At 44.9% G+C, this 19701-nt stretch overlaps 1 protein-coding gene across 2 annotated transcripts in view; it reads right to left on the bottom strand.

Moving 5' to 3' along the window:
- The window catches only part of thsd7ba (thrombospondin, type I, domain containing 7Ba), a 1218118-nt gene that overhangs the window by 111229 nt on the left and 1087188 nt on the right, over positions 1-19701 (bottom strand). For both annotated transcript variants that reach the window (XM_085986643.1, XM_085986644.1), the window contains exon 22: positions 18555-18700. In XM_085986643.1, coding sequence (XP_085842769.1) covers positions 18555-18700 — 146 coding nt within the window. The remainder of the gene's footprint in view (positions 1-18554; positions 18701-19701) is intronic.

Here is a 19701-nt window from a genome sequence, read left to right as displayed (position 1 = left end):
CCTGAGCTTGGTGAAGTGCGTGATGCACCAGTAAGCATGTGACAGATCATCAAGCAGCGCCTCTCTGACTGGTTGCCCGGGTGATCATGAAGTATGACCACCCAAACTTTCTGGTTACCACAGGGAATTAAATGCAATACCTATTCAAATTTGACAATTGTAATTTAACAATTACTGGAAATAGATTTTAGTTGGTGCAGATCACTATATTATATTATATTAGTGGTGGTTTCCTTACATTTAGTGGGAGGGGACTTGTAATTGTTCTGGTGGAATTGGACTACAATCAAAAGAAGAAACCCTAACTGTTACTTTACTGAATAGTTAACCACTTTTGTAGGCTTCTCATATCAATTAACTCCTTTAAAAAGAAGTTCACAATTACTCTGAGATTTGTGTTCTATCCAACTGGCTCTGTTGCCTACGATCATTTTTGACTTCTTTACTAAGCCTGATCCTGTCCTCACCTGATGATCCTATACGTGCATTTCCAGGAGGAGGTGCTGGGTAGCAATCAGAAGCAGGAACTGTGGCTTATTTGTCCACTCTCCAGGGGTACTGAGGTCAACATTAACACTCTAACTGCGATCAGGTAACTAAACAAAGACCAGAGATTGAACCATGCTTGGCTCAATTCACCGAGCCATCTGGACAGCTTTATGGGAGAGAGGTTTTATTTCTCATTGTCTGGGGCAAGGGGGGCAGTGGGAGAGGGGTTGATAGTTTATACTGGTCACAAACTCCACAACATATTGGGGGAAAAACCTTATAAACAGAAGATAGAAAAAGTGAGTGACCCTGGGATTAAAAGCTGATTGTATAAAATACATATTTATATGCAATATATTCCTTTTTTTTAAATGCAGAAAAATAGAAAACAATGCTTGATGAAGTCATGAACGTATTTATATTGCATTGAGGCTAGCTCTGAAATAATTATTTTTACATGGACTATATTACAATGACGTGAATATTTAAGCAGGCTTCAATGTGGATAAATCTACTGGCACTTTATGGGGTGGAATTTAATATAATACAGGGAACTGCAATAAAAAAATTATAATTTTTTACAGTATTGTGCAGACTTGATATTAAAAAAATAACATGTGCAAATCCCAAAGTATAATAAATTTAATTCTCTTTGAATTGCAATATTTAAAAATATTTGTTATACTAACTCATGTGTCAGCATCCTGCAACTCTACTTCAAATATGAAACCACTGACATATTTACTACAGCCGCTTTTATGTAGTACAAGATAATTTAAATTAATAAAATAAATGGACGAGGTGACAGTGACTTAGCACACTGTCCTGCCACCACTGCTTGCCAATTGTACAGGTTTATAGGGGCGAATTTGGGTTTGTCTCTATCCAGCCTCATCGTGAGCATTAGTCCATAGCATTAAGTGCCACCTCACACAAAGAGACAATGGGGGAAAAATTCAGTTGTTTGCGCCTCCCGTTAGCGCCTTAAGAGGGCGCTAATGGGGCACAAAGCAACTAGCGCCCAGGCGCGGTGATGTTTGCGCCGCTCGCGAAATTAACTAGACATTTTGCGGTGGCGCTAAACACTACTGCCATGATCTCCTGCACCAGCAGATCGTGACGTCAGTCGAATGTGCAACGCCCCGGACCGGATATTGAGTGGTGCCCCCTGCCTTACCGCCTGCCACTAGCAACGACAGGTTGAGGGGAGCGTTTTGCAGTCAGGAAGGGACTGGGGGAGCGCTATTTAAAGGCGGCTGCTTCCTGCCTTTCTTTGTTGGTGACATTTTTGCACCACGCATTCTGAGAGAGAGAGAGAGAGACTTCTGGAGAGATTCAACACTGTGTGAAGGAGTTTTGGGTACTGAGCAGCACTTTGCAGATTCATTTTGATTTGCCCTTCCTTGTATCTATTTAGAAGAGACGGTGGGGGCTGCACTCTGAGCTCTTTCCCTGGGTCTCTCTGTAATGTATACAACATTGAAGGGACTACTTTGTTTTGCGGATGTACATCCTTAGTTGCGAGCATATATAACAGACGCGTATCGATTTGTATAGTCAGTGCCGAAGTTCCAGTTACCCAGTAAAGATCATTTGAAGTTACTCTCAGTCTCTGCTGCTTTATTATTTTATGTAGTTGTGTATAGCGGTGCAAACACAACAAATTGGCGACGAGAATTATGAACCTACGTCTTCCTATTCTGGCATCGCATCCAGAGGACACTGAAATTTGGAAGAAAGGAGCGAGAAGGTAGAGAAAACGGAGCACCCTTGCTAAGCTAGGCAGGGGATACATAAGTCAAGTGAAAAGTGCACAGGACTTGCATGACGCTAGCTAACTAGTAAAGAAAGAAAAACGGGTTTGGAAAAAAAAATGGCGATGATTGGCACGATTTCAGCATTTGATAGCAGCATTGAAGACTGGGCAACTTACATTGAAAGAGTGGAGTTGTACTGTGAGGCTAACGGAGTGGAGGTAGAAAAGAAAGCCACTGTTGTGCTGAGTGTTATGGGCGCAAAGACATACGGGCTGCTACGTAGTTTATTAACCCCTGAAAAGCCAGCAAACAAAACATTCAAACAAATAGTGGACACACTCCAAGACCATTTAAGGCCCAAACCACTGCTCATAACCGAAAGATTTAAATTCCATAAACGGAACCAGAGCAAAAATGAAAGCATTTCTGAATATTTGGCAAAGTTGCGCAAATTATCAGAACATTGCCAATTTGGAGTGGGCTTATCAGACGCATTGAGGGACAGATTTGTGTGTGGCATGCAAAGTGAAAGCACACAGAAGAAGCTCCTGTCTGAAAAAGACCTCACATTGGAGAAGGCTCTAAGTATTGCAATATCAATGGAAGCAGCAGCACGGGGCGCTTTAGAAATTCAACAAAAATCCCTGGAATATTCAACTAATAAAATGTCACTGAAACAAGAAAAGAAGTGCTATCGCTGTGGCAAAATGTCACATGACAACAATGACTGTTGGTTTAAAGACAAAGGGCTAGAAATTCAGTAAGGCCCCGCCAGCTTTGCGCCCAGTTACCGCCCAAAGAGGGCTTCTGCGCCAATAGAGGAGTTTGCGCTGATATTCAGCGCAGTGGTAATGGCGGCGGTAGCCGGTAGCGCTGCGCCGGCACCGATGACGTCATCAGTGTGCGCAGTGCCCCGGTTCCGCCCCGATACCAGCCCGACCCCCATATTTAGTTGCGGCCGCCTCTTCCGCAGCGGCCGCAAACAACGTTCTGCAACCGTGGCCGTCCTGCAGCCTTAGTGGCGCTAGTTAAGGCGGAGGTGCGGCCGGCCGCTTTTTCGGCGGCCGCCTGCCCGCACCTCCTTCCCCGGCCTCCTCCACCCCCCCCCGCGGCATTGCCGGCTGCTTTCCGCGAGCCCGGCACTTCTCCGTGGTGCCGGGCTCATTTGCCAGCACTATCAAGCGGCGATCTCCCCGTTGCAGGCACCTCCCCCTTAAGAGAAGGAGGAGGCCTGCAGTACCGCAGCCTGCCGCTCCGCAGCGGGTGGCGCAGCGGCACCTACAGCGCTGAAATTCAGTTTCAGCGCCCCAAGCGGGGGCGGGCACACCCTGGAATAGCGCCCGGTTCCGACTTGGGGCGCAAAAACTGAATTTCTGACGGTCGCAACTGGCTCCGCGCGCAGCGCTAACTTTTGGGCGCAAGCGAGCTGGCGGGGCCTTACTGAATTTCTAGGCCAAAGACTGCAGACAATGTGGCAGATGAGAGCACATTGAAAGAGTCTGCAAAGCAAATAAGAAGCCGAAAACTGATACAATACAGAGTAACAAAAAGGTACATCAAGTGACTGAAAACAAGAAACCTTTCAAAGATAGATACAAGAAGGTACATCACGTGACTGGAGACAGTTCAGGTAAAGAAAAAAGTGACACAGACTCAGAGGAAGAGGATCTGGCTTGTCTAAAACTACACAGTGTGAAAGAGACAGGGGATCACAGAAAAATATGGGTTACTCCAGAAGTGGCAGGAGTTAGGCTGAAAATGGAGTTGGACACAGGCTCAGCTTTAACAGTGATCTCTGTACATGACTACAAACGACTGTTTTCACACATACCGCGAAGGCCAACTAAAGTACTGTTAAAGACATACACAGGACAAAGAGTGTGCCCCAAAGGTAAAATACCGCAATTGAACCTCTATGTAGTGGAAAATGGAGGACCACCATTGCTGGGACGTGAATGGCTCAGGAAAATACAGTTGCACTGGCACACCATCCAAGCACTGTTTGTGTCAGCAAAGGAGGACAGCAACGCCACTCCTGAGAGACTGTCACAAATACTCTCTGACTCTCAGGAAGTGTTCAAGAAGGGAATAGGAACACTTAAGGGCATGAAAGCAAAAATTAAGATTGAGGAGAACGCAAATCCAAAGTTCCATAAGGCCAGACCAGTGCCTTATGCAATTCGCCCTTCAGTAGAAGCAGAGCTGGAGAACTTGGAGCAGTTAGGGGTCCTGTCCAAGGTGGATTGGAGTGAATGGGCCACACCTATAGTTCCAGTGATGAAGAAAACCTCCAGCACAAAACCAGGAAAGCCAAGAAAAGTGTGCATCTGTGGAGACTTTAAAGTGACTGTTAACCCAGTCCTCCACAGAATACAGTACCCATTGCCTCGCATTGAGGACATCTTTGCTTCCCTGTCAAGAGGGGAATGCTTCACAAAGATTGACTTGGCCCAGGCCTATCTCCAAATGGAAATTGATGATGCATCAAAGAAGTACCTGACAATAAATACGCACAAAGGCCTTTACCAGTACAATCGGCTGGTATTCGGAATAGCATCAGCTCCTGCAATCTGGCAAAGGGCAATGGACCAAGTCCTGCAGGGGATCCCAGGTACTCAGTGTTATCTTGATGACATCATCATTACTGGCAAGAATGACAACAACCACCTTTCCAACCTCGAACAGGTACTCATCAGGTTACGGGAGTATGGGTGCCGAGCGAACCGAGACAAGTGTGAGTTTTTCAAAAAGGAAATCTCATACTGTGGACATGTGATTGACAAGGGTGGTTTACACAAGTCTCCAGACAAGATTGAAGCTGTGATTAATGCACCAACACCTGAAAATGTGTCTCAGTTGAGATCATATCTTGGACTGGTGAACTACTATCACAAGTTCTTACCCAACCTATCCACAGTGTTACATCCACTAAATGCACTGCTACAGACAGGGTCACAATGGAAGCGGAGTGACAGCTGTGAACAAGCTTTTCAAGAGAGTAAAAGACTCATTACTTCAGAAGAGGTGCTAGCTCACTTTGACCCATCCTTACCTATTCGACTGGCATGTGATGCTTCACCCCATGGCATTGGTGCCGTGTTGTCACATAAGTTCCCAGACGGCTCAGAAAGACCAATAGCCTTTGCCTCAAGATCATTGACTACAGCTGAACGCAATTATGCACAGATTGACCGAGAAGCCCTCAGCCTTGTGTGGGGAGTCAAGAAATTCAACCACTGCTTGTATGGTCAACAGTTTACACTGTTAACTGACCACCAGCCTCTCGTTTCAATCTTCAACCCAAGGAAGGGCGTTCCAGTGATGACGGCACAACGGCTACAGCGATGGTCACTCTTCCTAGGGGCTCACCTGTATGATATTGAATACAAGGGGACCAAGCAACATGGTAATGCCGATGGTTTGTCACGTTTACCACTGCCGATCTCAGAGAGAACTACAACAGTTGACTCAGCAGAGGTATTTCACACAATAGTTGAGCAGCTACCAGTGACAAACTCCCTCATTGAAAGAGAAACACGCAATGACCCTACATTGTCAAAAGTTTATGACATCACTGTGAAGGGATGGCCAGCGCATGGTGACTTATTGTTTCCAGCATTCTCAGCTAGGAGGGAGCAGTTATCAGTGTGTCGGGGAACACTGATGTGCGGCTCACGAGTTGTGATTCCTTCCAAGCTTCGTAACTGAGTGCTAGATGAACTGCATGAAGGCCACTTAGGTACGGTAAAGATTAAAAGCCTTGCCCGTGGATACGTGTGGTGGCCGGGAATTGACAAACAGATCGAGGACCTGACAAAGAGCTGCTCAGGATGTCAAAAGGTCCAGAATGCACCACCACAAGCCCCTCTCCATCCATGGGAATGGCCCTCATCACCATGGCAACGTGTGCACATCGACTTTGCTGGACCGTTCATGGACTCCATGTTCTTGATTGCAGTCGATGCACATTCCAAATGGCCCGAGGTCATTAAAATGAAATTAACCACATCTGAAAAGATCATTTCAGTTCTGAGGACCATGTTCGCTAGAAATGGCCTACCAGAACAAATCTGCACAGACAATGGACGACAATTTATCTCTGACGAATTCCAAGGTTTCATGAGGAAAAATGGAATCAAGCACTACACATCTGCCCCGTACCATCCAGCTACAAATGGCTTGGCAGAAAGATTCATACAGACTTTTAAGAAGGCCATCAAAGCAATGTACAGCGAAAATCTACCACTGCAACACAAGATAGACAATTTCCTCTTTGCTTATCGGAACGCAGTACACGCAGCCACTAATCAGACTCCAGCGATGATGTTTCTGAACAGGAACCTGAGATCTCGCATGGACCTTCTTAAACCGAATGTACGTCGTGATGTAGAGAACAAACAGTTCAAACATTTGAATGCTAAGCCAACAAGAAGCTTCAGTGTGGGACAGTCAGTTCTTGCTCGTGATTTCCGGACGGAAAAGTGGCAACCAGGGACAATATCCACAAGAGAGGGACCACTGATGTATACTGTGGATGTGGGCGAGAACGTTTTGAGACGTCATGTGGACCAAATTCTGGATGTTCAGGTGGAAAACACCCCTATACCTCGCCCAGACTCACCAAACATGGAAACAGACACTCCTGATCCATCAGCATCAGCCTCATCCACAGCTGAGAGCTCTACCTGTGCTGATAGCTCACCTGATGCACCTGTACCTGTACAGTCTCATTCCCCAAAGCAAAAGAGTCTGGAGAGACGTTACCCAGAGAGGCAGAGGAGGCCTCCCCAGACACTTGACTTGTAAAAGGGCTGTTGACAAAATAAATGTTATGTTGGAATTTGAATTTTGTTACTTTTAAGAAAACCAAAAGGTTACTGTAAAGACAGGCTCTGTATGTTAATTATAGAAATTTTGCATTAATATACCAATAAACTAAAGGGGGAGGAAGTGTAATGTATACAAGACTGAAGGGACTACTTTGTTTTGCGGATGTACATCCTTAGTTGCGAGCATATATAACAGACGCGTATCGATTTGTATAGTCAGTGCCGAAGTTCCAGTTACCCAGTAAAGATCACTTGAAGTTACTCTCAGTCTCTGCTGCTTTATTATTTTATGCAGTTGTGTATAGCGGTGCAAACGCAACACTCTCCATTGTTCTATCCAGCAGATTTGATGTACAGGTCTCTCCAGGCCGAGATTCAAGGCTGCAATGAGCAGGATGTGGATGGAGTGCAAAAATCAACCCTCCCCTTTAAGATAAAAACAGAAAAATGCTGGAGAAACTCAGCAGGTCAAGCAGCATCTATGAAGAGAGAAACAGAGTTAACATTTCAGGTCGATGACCTTTCGTTAGAACTCCCCTTTAAGAACTGGCCGGAGCCAGTGTGTCTGTGTTCCATTGCTGACTGACATCACATGAGCTTCGCCAGCGCTCTGAGGAAGCGCCTCGCTCCTCGGCCTTTGCGCCTTAAGACAGGTGTGAAGCGTCTGATTTAGCGCTCCAATCACCTCCAGGGGCGATAAAAGCCAAGTTTGCCGTTGGAGGCGATAATTAGCACCAGGCGGTAAACTTTACGCACAGCCGCTAACGGCGCCCCAAACAGGGCGATACTGAATTTTTCCCCCAATGAAGCTGGCCGGTGCTGGAAATGCAACACTTTTGTGTTGGTGATCTTTTAAAATTAAGATGAGCTGCACCTTTTCTAAATAATACCCATCTTACAGCACTTGATGCTGACAGTGGGTGAAAACTCCCAATTTCGGAAAGCACAACATGTACCAATATTCAAAAAACCTTGTAAAACCCCATTTCTGATGTGCTGCCAAAAATAGACAACCACACCCCTGACACCTCCCACATAACTACCACAAAGGAACACTACTGAAAGTGAAACATGCCCACGGAAAGGACTCAGTAGAGCTTAATGTTCCTCCAAAAAACCTCACTCGCCTCTTTAAGGCAAATAAAGTGAATAACAAACCAGATTATCAGGATCTTTTGTTAACCACCTAGAAGTGTACATTTTGTTCTATAAAGTGAGATCGATGAGGTAAACAGATGTATTTACAGTACATGCTGTACCAAGACAGATTGTGACTGCAAAATATTTGCAGAACAATTTTTTTTTAAAGTTTCAAAACAACATCTATAAAAGTTAACTGGGTGGCAGTTCCATGTTCAAGAATGTACCGACAGTTTTATATAGACCATAATCACCAGGTAGAATCTAAACTGAGTTTATTGTAAAGATATTTGAAAAGGTATTTTGTTCAGACTTCCTTTTTAATAATTCTGAAATAGAATTACAGCTACATTGCACATTTCTCTCTTCAGTTTCACAAATATCTAGTATTTCTAAGAAATTTGATGAAAACATTTCTAAACAACTTTATGAAGCACTAGGCCTCGCCCATAATCCCACCCTCAATATATATGATTGCATCTATCTCTCATCTACATGCTGCCCCTTGGCGAAATTCTCCGAAAACACAATATCAGGTTCCACATGTATGCTGACAACACTCAGCTCTACCTCACCACCACCTCTCTTGACCCCTCCACTGTCTCTAAATTTTCACAATGCTTGTTCAATATCCAGTACTGAATGAGCAGAAATTTCCTCCAACGAAATATTGGCAAGATCGAAACCATTGTCTTCGTTTCCCACCACCAGCTCCATGCCCTAGCCACCAACTCCATCCCTCTCCCTGGCAACTGTCTGAGTCAGAACCAGACCATTGGTAACATACTACACCGCTTACTTCCATCTCTGTAACGTCACCCGACTCCGCACCTGCCTCAGCTCATCTGCTGCTGAAAACCTCTTCCATGCCTTTGTTACCTCTACATTTGACTGTTCCAATACTCTCCTGGCTGCTCTCCAATCTTCCACCTTCCATAAACTTGAGCTCATCCAAAACTCTACTGCCCATGTCCTAACTCGCACCCCGTCCCATTCGCCCATCAACCCATGTGCTCACTGACCTACATTGGCTCCCGGTCTGGCAACGCCACGATTTAAACATTCTCATCCGTGTTCTCAAATCCCTCCATGGCCTTGCCCTTCCCCATCTCTGTAACTCCCTCCAACTCTACAACCCTCCAAGACCTATGCGCTCCTCCAATTCTGGCCTCTTGCACAAACCCGATCTTAATCGCTCCACCATTGGCGGCCTTGCCTTAAGCTACCTAGGCAATAAGCTCTGAAATTACCTCCCTAAGCCTCTCATGGTCGGAGGGAGAGATCGCGGTCGGGGAGGGAGATGGCGGGCGGGGCGGGGCGGGGTGGAAGATCATGGTCTGGGAGGGGAGATCGTGGTCTGGGAGAGGGATCATGGTCGGGGGGGGAGAGATCGTGTTCAGGGGGGGGGGGAGATCGTATTTGAGGGGGGAGAGATTGTGGTTGAGGGGGGAGAGATCATATTCGAGGGGGGAGAGATCGTGGTTGGGGAGAGCATGGAGGTGGGGGGAGATTGCGGAGGGGTGCGGGGGGGGAGTCAGCAATCGTGTAGCTAGAAGTTGTTTTGCTGTTGAGTTGGGGTGGGGGGGCGAAACACTTCTGCTCCTCCTGACCCACAAACAGTACTGGAAAAGCACTTACCTGATGGACCCGGCCTTCTCGATTCCAGTTGGGTTTCCCAAGGGTCAGGAAACTCAGCCAAAATGGGTTAAAAATAAAAAGCTTGTAAAAATGGATGCCCGCAGCCTCCTTAAAATATTTTACCAACTTACCCGCCTCATGAGATGGGATTTGTTGCCCGACCACTGCAACGCCTCCATTGGAACCGGATGTGGACGGGGTTTGATGCGGGTTGTGGTCATGTTTGAAATTTTTCAAATTTTAACTTCTCATCCGACCCAAACCCACCTGTTCTTCAGGGCAGGATTTTCCCTGCAGAGGTGGGATGGCGGTGGGAGAGCTGGTTGGCAGGTTCCGGTCCCGCTCTCGGATGCAGCCGCTCTCTGAAACTGATTTTCCATAGATTGGCCTTGTTAAGCCCGCCCTGCAGGGCTCCTGGCCAATTAATAGGAACTGGATCTGATGATGTCATTTGTTGATGCGTCATCAGCTGGTTTTCTTAAAGGGACCATGGCCACATTGATTTTGACAGTTGTTCTGTCAGTGTTCTGCAGCATTGAGGTGTTACAAACACTGACTAGCACTGCACAAAGGTGCACGTCTGCACCCAGGCTCATGCATGACTTCCATCATATGCTTACGGAGGAAGTCACAGCACGCAGGGAGGTTCTCTTCCCTTCCAATGGGCGGAAGAGACCTCCCCAGGAGATCAACGCAGCCTGGTTGCACATCGCACAGGAGGACACAAGCAGGGATGTCGTCAGCAGTCCCTGGCTGCAGTGGCACCAACCTTCCAATGATCTCAGTAGATGACAAAACGTTACTCAACCTCACCCTGCTGTGCCACTCATCACATCCCCTTCACTCTGCCTTCCCTACCCTACTCCTGCACATCCTTACTCACACCAACTTACCGTGCACCTCCACCCATCCCTCTCTATCTACATTATCACTTCTCCATCTCACTAGCCACCCCTCACACTCACCCTCATCCTGGTTCAATCATATCAACTAACAACACACAAGGGTAGGCACTTGAGAGGTTTAGCTAATGTTCAGGTGAAGTTTCTGTTAATGTGTTGTCAAACATTGAAATCTATATTTTCAACACGGCCCCTTATTGGACAGATCTGTGCGCACCTTGAGAAGTGTCTTAGTGAGTTTCAGTGAACGTTGAGATGCAACTCCCCCTCCCCTCACCCCCGGCTATTGTGATGAGTGTGAAAGGAATGGCTTGGACATTATAGGGATGCTTTATGGTGCTGGTGTGGGGTGGTGTCAACCTGGCACATCGTGTGGCAGCCAGGGTGTACAGCGTCAAGTGATGTAAATCTGGCCATGGTGATGCCATTGCTGGCATCCCAGGCAGCATTGTTGTCAGGTGCTGATGCCCTCTGTCCTGTGCAGCATCAGGTGATGGCGGAGAAGGTTGGTGTTGTTGTTGGTGCTGCTGGTGTGCCTGATGATGTTGGTGTTGGGGCTGATCGTGGAAGGATTCAGAGGACCAAGGTGTGATTTTTTTCAAGGGCACCGATGTTGCTGGAATAGATGGCAGCTGCAGGTGAGATGTCAGAAGCGATCTGTCAACGGTGAGAGAGGTTGTGCCAATGAGGTGCCACTGGATATAGAGTTGGCTCTAAACACTTGCAAGCTAAATAAATCTCCATATGTCTTACAAATGCAGTAACCAACAGTTTCTGAGCTCTGAAACTGAACAGCTGCAACATGGTATCCTTTATATCACTTCTGCAGCTGTCAGCTTATCAGATAAATCAAAGCAGACTCAACTCATGCCAGGGTGAGCTGGCGTGTTCCCCGAGCAGCGGGAAACCCATGGGGGCGCACATAAAATTACAAGGTAGGTTCAAAATAGCATTAAATTGGCTGTTAACAAGCCATTTAATGAGTTCAATTGTCTCCCCCGCCGCTTGAATCACAGAATCACAGAATCTACAGTGCAGATAGAGGCCATTTCGGCCCATCGAGCCTGCACCGACACATATCCCACCCTATCCCTGTAACCCCACGTATTTAACCCCCTAACACTAAGGGTCAATTTATCATAGCCAAATCAACCTAACCTGCACATCTTTGGACTGTGGGAGGAAACCGGAGCACCCGGAGAAAACCCACGCAGACACAGGGAGAATGTGCAAACTCCACACAGACAGTCGCCCGAGGCCAGATTTGAACCCGGGTCCCTGGCGCTGTGAGGCAACAGTGCTAACCACTATGCCACTGTGCCCCCCACGTGGAAGCAGGTTGACAGCACTTTCCTACCTGCTGTCAATCTTTGCAATTTTGACAGCGGACCCGCCTCCAAAACCCGTACTCTGAGCGCTGGCAAAATTCAGCCCTGAGGGTTAAAATACCCCCAATATTTTGCTGAAATAATTTGTCATCTTTATTTAGTATTGGTTAATCACTGAAACAAGTACAGGAGTTTAATACTACAGGATACACCTGTGAGCCAGAAGCCAGGGAAAAAAAACTGGAAAGGGTTACTCCATCTGCACTCTCTTATAAAGAGATTAAAATTCTAACATTAATCATTTCTTCAAGTCTTAAATTATTTTGATACTTATATGCTCCCATCCAATGTTTCCTTTTCACCAGCTTTTAACTGGAAAAACCATGCATGCACTGCGAAAGGGGCTGCACACCCCCAAAAATTTAAAGGGATCATTGCTCCCATCTCCTTGTTTGGATTCTTTTAGTCTTTCCCCCTATCTCATTTTAAACTGGGGTGTGCTGATCCCCTAGAATTTGTGGTTAGTTACATTTTGCCAATTGCAGTGGTGATTCATTTGTTCCAGCTGCTAAATCTTTTATTTTGAAGTATGGTTCATTGACAGCTCATGTGCAACTTTTCCATTTTAAGTGTTTTTATTGGCTATTCTTGATGAGAATGTCCTGTTTCAGATCCTGCTTGACGTTTGATTGAAACCGAGCAGATCCTACACCCTTCTTTTATTTTGCCAATTTTCTCCCCTCCTCTTCCCTCCTGGAAACATGGGATCATCGAATCGTCAACCATTCCAGCACAGAAACAAGTCATTTGATCCATCGAGTCTGTGCCAGTGCTTTCCTCCACAAATGTCACTCTGTCTAATCCCACTCTTCTCCTTACTTCCCGCACATTTAACATTTCTCTTTTTCAAACAACTATCTAATTCACTTTAAAATAACTTGTAGGCCGCGATTTTTTCATTGGAGGCGGGTTGGGTGCGGGTCAGGTGGTTTCAGGCTTCCCGTCCCGCCTCCAACTGCATCCGGCCCACAGATGTGATTTTACGTGATTGACCTTGTTAAGCCCGCCCTGCGGGCTTGTCGACCAATTAAGAGGAAGCCGGTCAGATGACGTCATTTGATGATGCCTCATCTGCCAGTTTTCTTAAAGGGACCATGCACAATTTCTTTTTGACAGCTGATTTCTCAGTGTTTGACAGCATTGAGTTGCTGCAAACACTGACAATCACTGTACAAAGGTGAGCTCTTGCACCCAGGCTCTCCAGTGACTCCCTCCTTGGGCTGGAATAGATGGCAGCTGCAGGTGAAGTGACAGATGCGATCTGTCACTGCTGAGAGAGGTTCTCCCAATGAGGTGGCACTGGACATGGATTTCAAAATTGTTACCTAAAGAAATGTGTAAATGCATTAAAAATGAATTTCCCAACATTTTCTTACCTCTGAGACTCACCAGTGTACCATTGGATCCTTCACACCACTTCTGCAGCTGTCATCAATCCAGAAACATTACAGCAGACACACAACATGCCACACTTACCTGGCGTGGTTTCTGGATGTCGGGAAACCCGAGGCAGAAGCGGCAAAATTAACAGGCAGGTAATTGGCTTTAATCCTCTTCCCGCCGCTAGGTGTCGGGTCCATGCGCAAATCGGGTACCCGACACTTGGGAAAATTGGTGGAGGCGGGTTGATGGCGGGATCAGAACCCGTCGTCAATCAAAATGATTTTAACCTTTGACCCACCTCCAAACCCGCCCTCTCAGTGCCAATAAAATCGTGGCCGTAGACTCTGCTTCAACAATGGTTTGCGGCAGAGAATTCCACATTCTAACTATCTGCTGTGTGAAGAATTTTTTCTAACCTTCCTTTTAATTCCTTTTGTAATTTTCCTAAATTTGTGGCTTCTGGTTACTGCCTCGTCTTGCAGGGCCTGATTTCAAGGTGGCCTTCCAGTACCTCAACTAATTACCCACTCTTAATGGGTGAGCCTCGACAATGAACATTGGCTATGAAGCTGCTTCAACCAATTAAAGTGCAGAGTGGGAATCAAACCTAGCATCTTCCTGATCTCCACAATTCTGCTAGTCAGTAGATAAATCCACTGAAATATCCCACATGCTTCAGAGTTATCATTTCCAAGGTATGTCAGTATTTTTTTAAAACTCTGTAAAGGAAACCTCATGTTCCATCCTCCCAAGTGTTTTATACATTGGAGCCATAGATAATGAATGACTTTTAATGAAGAATGAATACCAGTCAGTTCTGCATCCTTGCTTCCTCTTCTGAAGTTCTGTAAAGTTTTGAAAGTTATTTTCCCAGTTAGAAGAGTTTACCAATATCTGTAATTCAATCCGTGGTCAACTATTTATCTGAAGCCTGCAAACTAGCTGCTCCTTTGAGAAGCTACCTCCAATCTCAGTACAGTGTACAGTAACAAGAGTTGCTAATAAAAGTCTATTTATAGGTCAGGATTATCTGTTCTATAAATTGGACTCTGAAGGCTGTAACAAATTGCATTGTTTTCATGCTGTAAATTCTGTATGATTGTAGGCCAGAAATCCTTTGACTACTTTGACATTAAATCAGAGACTGTTTACCAAAAGGTTGAAATTGTAAGTTGGTTCAGGATAGCTTATTGATTGCGTAGTCAAATAAAATCACGTTGATTTTAAAAACAAATCAAGGAAGTGTTGTGGGATTCCTGTTATAATTAGTGAAAATATATGGTCAGGCACAAACGCAAATTAGAAGTGACTCTTACAAGCTTTGTTACATGGCATAGTGCCTATCTGTCATAGTAGAATCTCTACATCAAAGTCAAAATCAAGTTGCAATGTACTGAAAATGTTTAATGCTATTATTAAATGATTTGAAAAATAATCATAGAAGCTTACGGCACAGAAGGAGGTTCTTTGTTGGAGCATTCCAAAATGAATCCCATTTTTCTCTCCATAGCCCTTGTATCTTCCCTGCTTCAACTTTTTATGCAATGTTCCTGAAATGTTGTAGTGATCTCTTCCTGAACCATTTGCTGTGGGAAATATTCCATGTTCCAACAATCCTATGTGTGAAGAAACCTCTCCTAATCTCTCTTCTCTCTCAGTGACTCCCTAAACCAAGGAAATAATCTTACCCTATTCACTCTATAAAAACCCTTCATTTTAAATACCTCATCTTAATTCTCCTTTTAGCCTTCGCCTCTTCAGTGGAAATGGTTCCACTGTCTCAAGTCTTTCCTTGTATCTACAGTTTCTCATCACTAGCATGGAAACTTCACTGTACCTTCTCTGCGCCTTTAATGTATTTCCTGTAATAATGGGGTGTCAAAACTGCACACAGTACTCGAACCATGGCCTAGCCAATGTTTTGTACAGAATTATTATTTCTTTACTCTTGTACTCTATGCACCTATTTACAAAACCCAAAATGCCATAGGCCCTTTTTATGGCTTTATCTACCTGCACTTGACTTTCAGTGGATTATGTATTTGAATTTTTAGGACTTTCTGTTCATTCACACTCTTTCATTGTCTTTCCTTGGAGTGTATCTTCCTATTTCTTGTTTTTCTTCCCAAAAGGTATAATCTCAATCATATCTACATTAAATGGCATTTTATACCTGTCTGTCCATTCTGCTAATGGTTTATGTCTTCCTCAAGCTGTTTACAGATCTCCTTGTTTTTTACCAATAAACTTCACTCTTGTGTCATCAGCAAATTTTCAGATTGCATTCCCTGTATCCAAGTCCAAATCACTTATATATACATCAAAGAACTAAAGTGGATTCAGCACTGACGTTGCCGTATGCCACTTGCAAGCCTTCTCCAATATAAGCAACATCCATTTACCCAAACTCTTTGGCCGTGATTTTGCTGGCGCTCAGTGGGTGGGTTTGGAGGCGGGTCAGAGGTTGAAGTCATTTTGATTGACGGCGGGTTTTGCACCTGCCGTCAATCCACCTCCAAACAACTTTCCCAAATGTCGGGTCTCCGATTTGTGAATGGACCCAACACCTAGCGGTGGGAAAAGGATTAAATGCAATTAACTGCCTGTTACCAGGTACTTGTCAGTAGTTTTCAGGCTTTTTTCGATTTTCCAGCTTCTGCGTCGGGTTTCACGATGTTCGGACACCATGCCAGGAAAGTGTGGCGTGTTGTGAGTCCGGTCTAATGTTTGTGGAATGATGACAGCTGCAGAAATGGTGTGAAGGATGCAATGTGAGTTCCAGAGCAAAGAAAATGTTGGTTACTGCATTTTTAATACATACACATATTTCTTTAGCTTACAAGTTTTTAAATCCAACTGTATGTCCAGTGCCACCTCATTGGGAGAACCTCTCTCACCATTGACGGATCGCTTCTGTCATCTCACCTGCAGCTGCCATCTATTCCAACATATGGAGGGAGTCATTGGAGAGCCTGGGTGCAATAGTTCACCTTTGTGCAGTGATCGTCAGTGTTTTCAGCACCTCAATGCTGTCAAACACTGAAAAATCAACTGTCAAAATAAAATAGAGCATGGTCCCTTTAAGGAAACCGGCAGATGATGCGTCATCAAATGATGTAATCAGACCCGCTTCCGGTTAATTGGCCGGTAAGCCTGCAGGGCAGGCTTAACAAAGCCAATTAAGGAAAACTCACGTCTGTGGAGTGGATGCAGCTGGGGGCGGGACCGGAACCTGGAAGCCAGCTGACCCGCACCCATCCCAACACCGAGGAGAAAATCGCAGCCTTTGTTTCCGGACTGGCAACCAATTTTTTATCCATGTTACTGCATTTCCTCTTATGCATACACCTGAAATTTTCCAACAAGCTTCTTATGAGACATCTTCTGAAAGTCCATATATACATTTACTGCATTCATTTAATATGCAGTCAGTCACTTCTTCAATAAATACTCCAATAAATTTGCCAGACATCACTTTCCTTTAATAAATCCATGCTAGCTGTCCTTAATTAACCAATGCATTTCTAAAAGTTCACTGATTTTGTCTTGAATTATGGATTCTAAGGCTGGGACTTTGCTCACCTCAGCGGGTCGGGGCGGGCGATGTCGGTGGTGGGTCGCGGCCCCGCTGATGGCTCCATCCCACTGCCTAAAATGAACTTACCTTGATAGGGCTTGTTAAGCCCGCCCAGCACGTTTCCCAGTCCAATTAGAGGAAGCCGGTCATGAATGATGCGTCATCAGCCGATTTCCTTAAAGGGACCATGGCCAACTTTCTTTTGACATTTGTGCTGCCAGTGTTCTACAGCATTGAGGTGCTGCAAGCACTGCACAGAGGTGCAGGGCTGCACCCAGGTTCTCCTATGAATCTCATATGCTTATGGAGGGAGTCACAGCACACAGGGAGGCCCTCTTCCCTTCCCATGGGCGGAAGAGACCTCCCCAGGAGACCAACGCAGCCTGGTTGCACATTGCAGAGGAGGTCACAAGCAGGGATGTCATCAGGAGGACGTGGCTGCAGTGGCACAACCGACCCGCCACCAATCCCGCCCGCTGACCCGCTGGAAAATTCCTGCCTAAGAGTTTGAGCACAACTGACATTAAACTAAATGGTCTATAGTTAGTTGAATTATCCTTGTCTCGTTACTTGATCAAGGTTATTACATTGGCCACTCTCCAATCAAATTGTAGGAGGATTGTGAAATTGTGGCCAGAGCTTCTGTGATCTCCTCTCTGATCTCGATCAACAGCCAAGGGTGCATGTCATCAGGGCCCCCGGTGCCTTGATTTTGCTTATTTTTTCGAAATGAATTATTTTTCTACAGTTATCTCTGATAATTGTTCCATATCCGCCTTTAGTACACCTACATTCTCACTTCCACTGTCATTTGTAAAAGCTTTTGCAAAATATTTAATGGGGGTTGGGGTGATTTTAACTGCAAGTGGTTTAACAACCCCCCCACCACGCCCCACCAGTATCTTAGCCATACCTCCATACTCCACATTTGGACTCACCTCCTTTGTCAATCAAATGTGTTTATTGGTTTCAGTTCAAAGTTGAGTTCTTGACTCACAAAAGAAAACAATTTGATCTCCAAGACTGCTTATGTGACATCCAGCTGTTTATTGATCGGACCGAGAGAGAGACATGCTATGCAGGTATAAAGCATTCCATTTTGGAAAGAATGGGAGAGGAGGGAAATGGAAAAATAAACTAATATTTGAGATGCCTCATATGAACTGAAACTCCTGCCAGTCAAGGCATGTCATTGGTATCAGTCATAGAGATGTCTGCAGCTCACACCCTTCCAGTAAGAGGAAAGCATCAGGTGGTGTGAGGTCTGCAAGGGATGGGATAACTTCAGCTAAGTTACGCAACAAAAAAAAATCATTGCATTGTTCTTTTAAATGCTAGTATTAATCCTCTTATCAGAAACATTTTACTTGAGTCAAAGATTGTAATATTATATACCTGCACAAAGTAATTTTGCAGCCCCAAGACAAACTATAATAAAGTGATAATCTTACCTCCACTTTGCATGCAGACCATTCACCAAAAACCCAGCTATAACATGGCTTTACAAGGCAAGGTTGGTATTGAGCTAGTTGGGAGGAGCAGGGTCTTCCCTCTCCGTGGGCCTTTTGTAGCACATGCCTAGTGCGGTTCATTTGGCCTAAAAAAAATAAATGAATGATTTTCATACTAAACAGTCTGCCACAGCTGAGTAGCAATGCAAGTATAGTATCGTTTCAAATTTTGTATGACACTGGAATACTTATTATATCTATACATTATTTGAACATATTTGGTACTTTCAATACATACATATTAAGACAGAAAATAATCACAATATTAACAGCATTTATTGATCATGCCAAATCTGAAAGTAAAGCATTTTGTTTGTAATGTTTCAACATGTGATACTCAATCTTGTTTCTTGCCCAACCTGACAGTCTAGCAATTAAGCCACTCATTTTACATTGCTGTGGTTGCAGTTTGGATCTCTATGATTGTCTAGCATTGAATGCTGCCTGCCACTCATGCTATATTTTATTGGTTCTTCACAACTATTAAGTGCAGCATTTTAAGAAAGTGCAATATTGCCTTGGTCAGTGGAAAAACAGTCTCTCGGCCATTGTACTACCCTTTGCATTCACATTGGGTGATAGTGCTGTCTAAATTGCATGCAAAACATTCAGTAAACAGCAACTAGGTATAAAATAGTTTTACAAGTTTAGCCTGGTACTGAAAGTACGTGAGATTTTAAAATTAAATTTTAGCAAGTCAGCTTTGTATTATATAAAAACCTGTCTAAGTTAGAGGCTATTAGATTCTGAATTAAAACCACTGAACCTTTGAATTGAAGCTGACCCTTACAGGACCAGCAATGTAATTACCCTTTTGGTGTTAATATTCCTCTTACATACACAGGCCCGAGGCTCTCCAGATACTAGGCCTCGGGTCTTATTTAAATGAAACCAGTGAACTGCAGACACCTGCTGGGTGCCCCCAGGCAGTTCATCAGTGAAGAGGTTTGGAACTTTGGGCTGCTGCTTCGCCGGCAGTGGCCTCAAGTAAGTGCTAAAAAGGGAAGGAAAGGCAATCGAGAGGGGAGTGACTGGGAGAAGGGTTTTGAGGCTGCGATCGGGAGGGGGAATCGAGTGGTGGCCATCA

Source organism: Somniosus microcephalus, chromosome 4 (genome assembly GCF_052327205.1).
Source record: "Somniosus microcephalus isolate GS21.2 chromosome 4, FLI_Smic_1.0, whole genome shotgun sequence".
NCBI lineage: Eukaryota > Metazoa > Chordata > Chondrichthyes > Squaliformes > Somniosidae > Somniosus > Somniosus microcephalus.
This window is presented reverse-complemented; position numbering and strand designations above follow the sequence as displayed.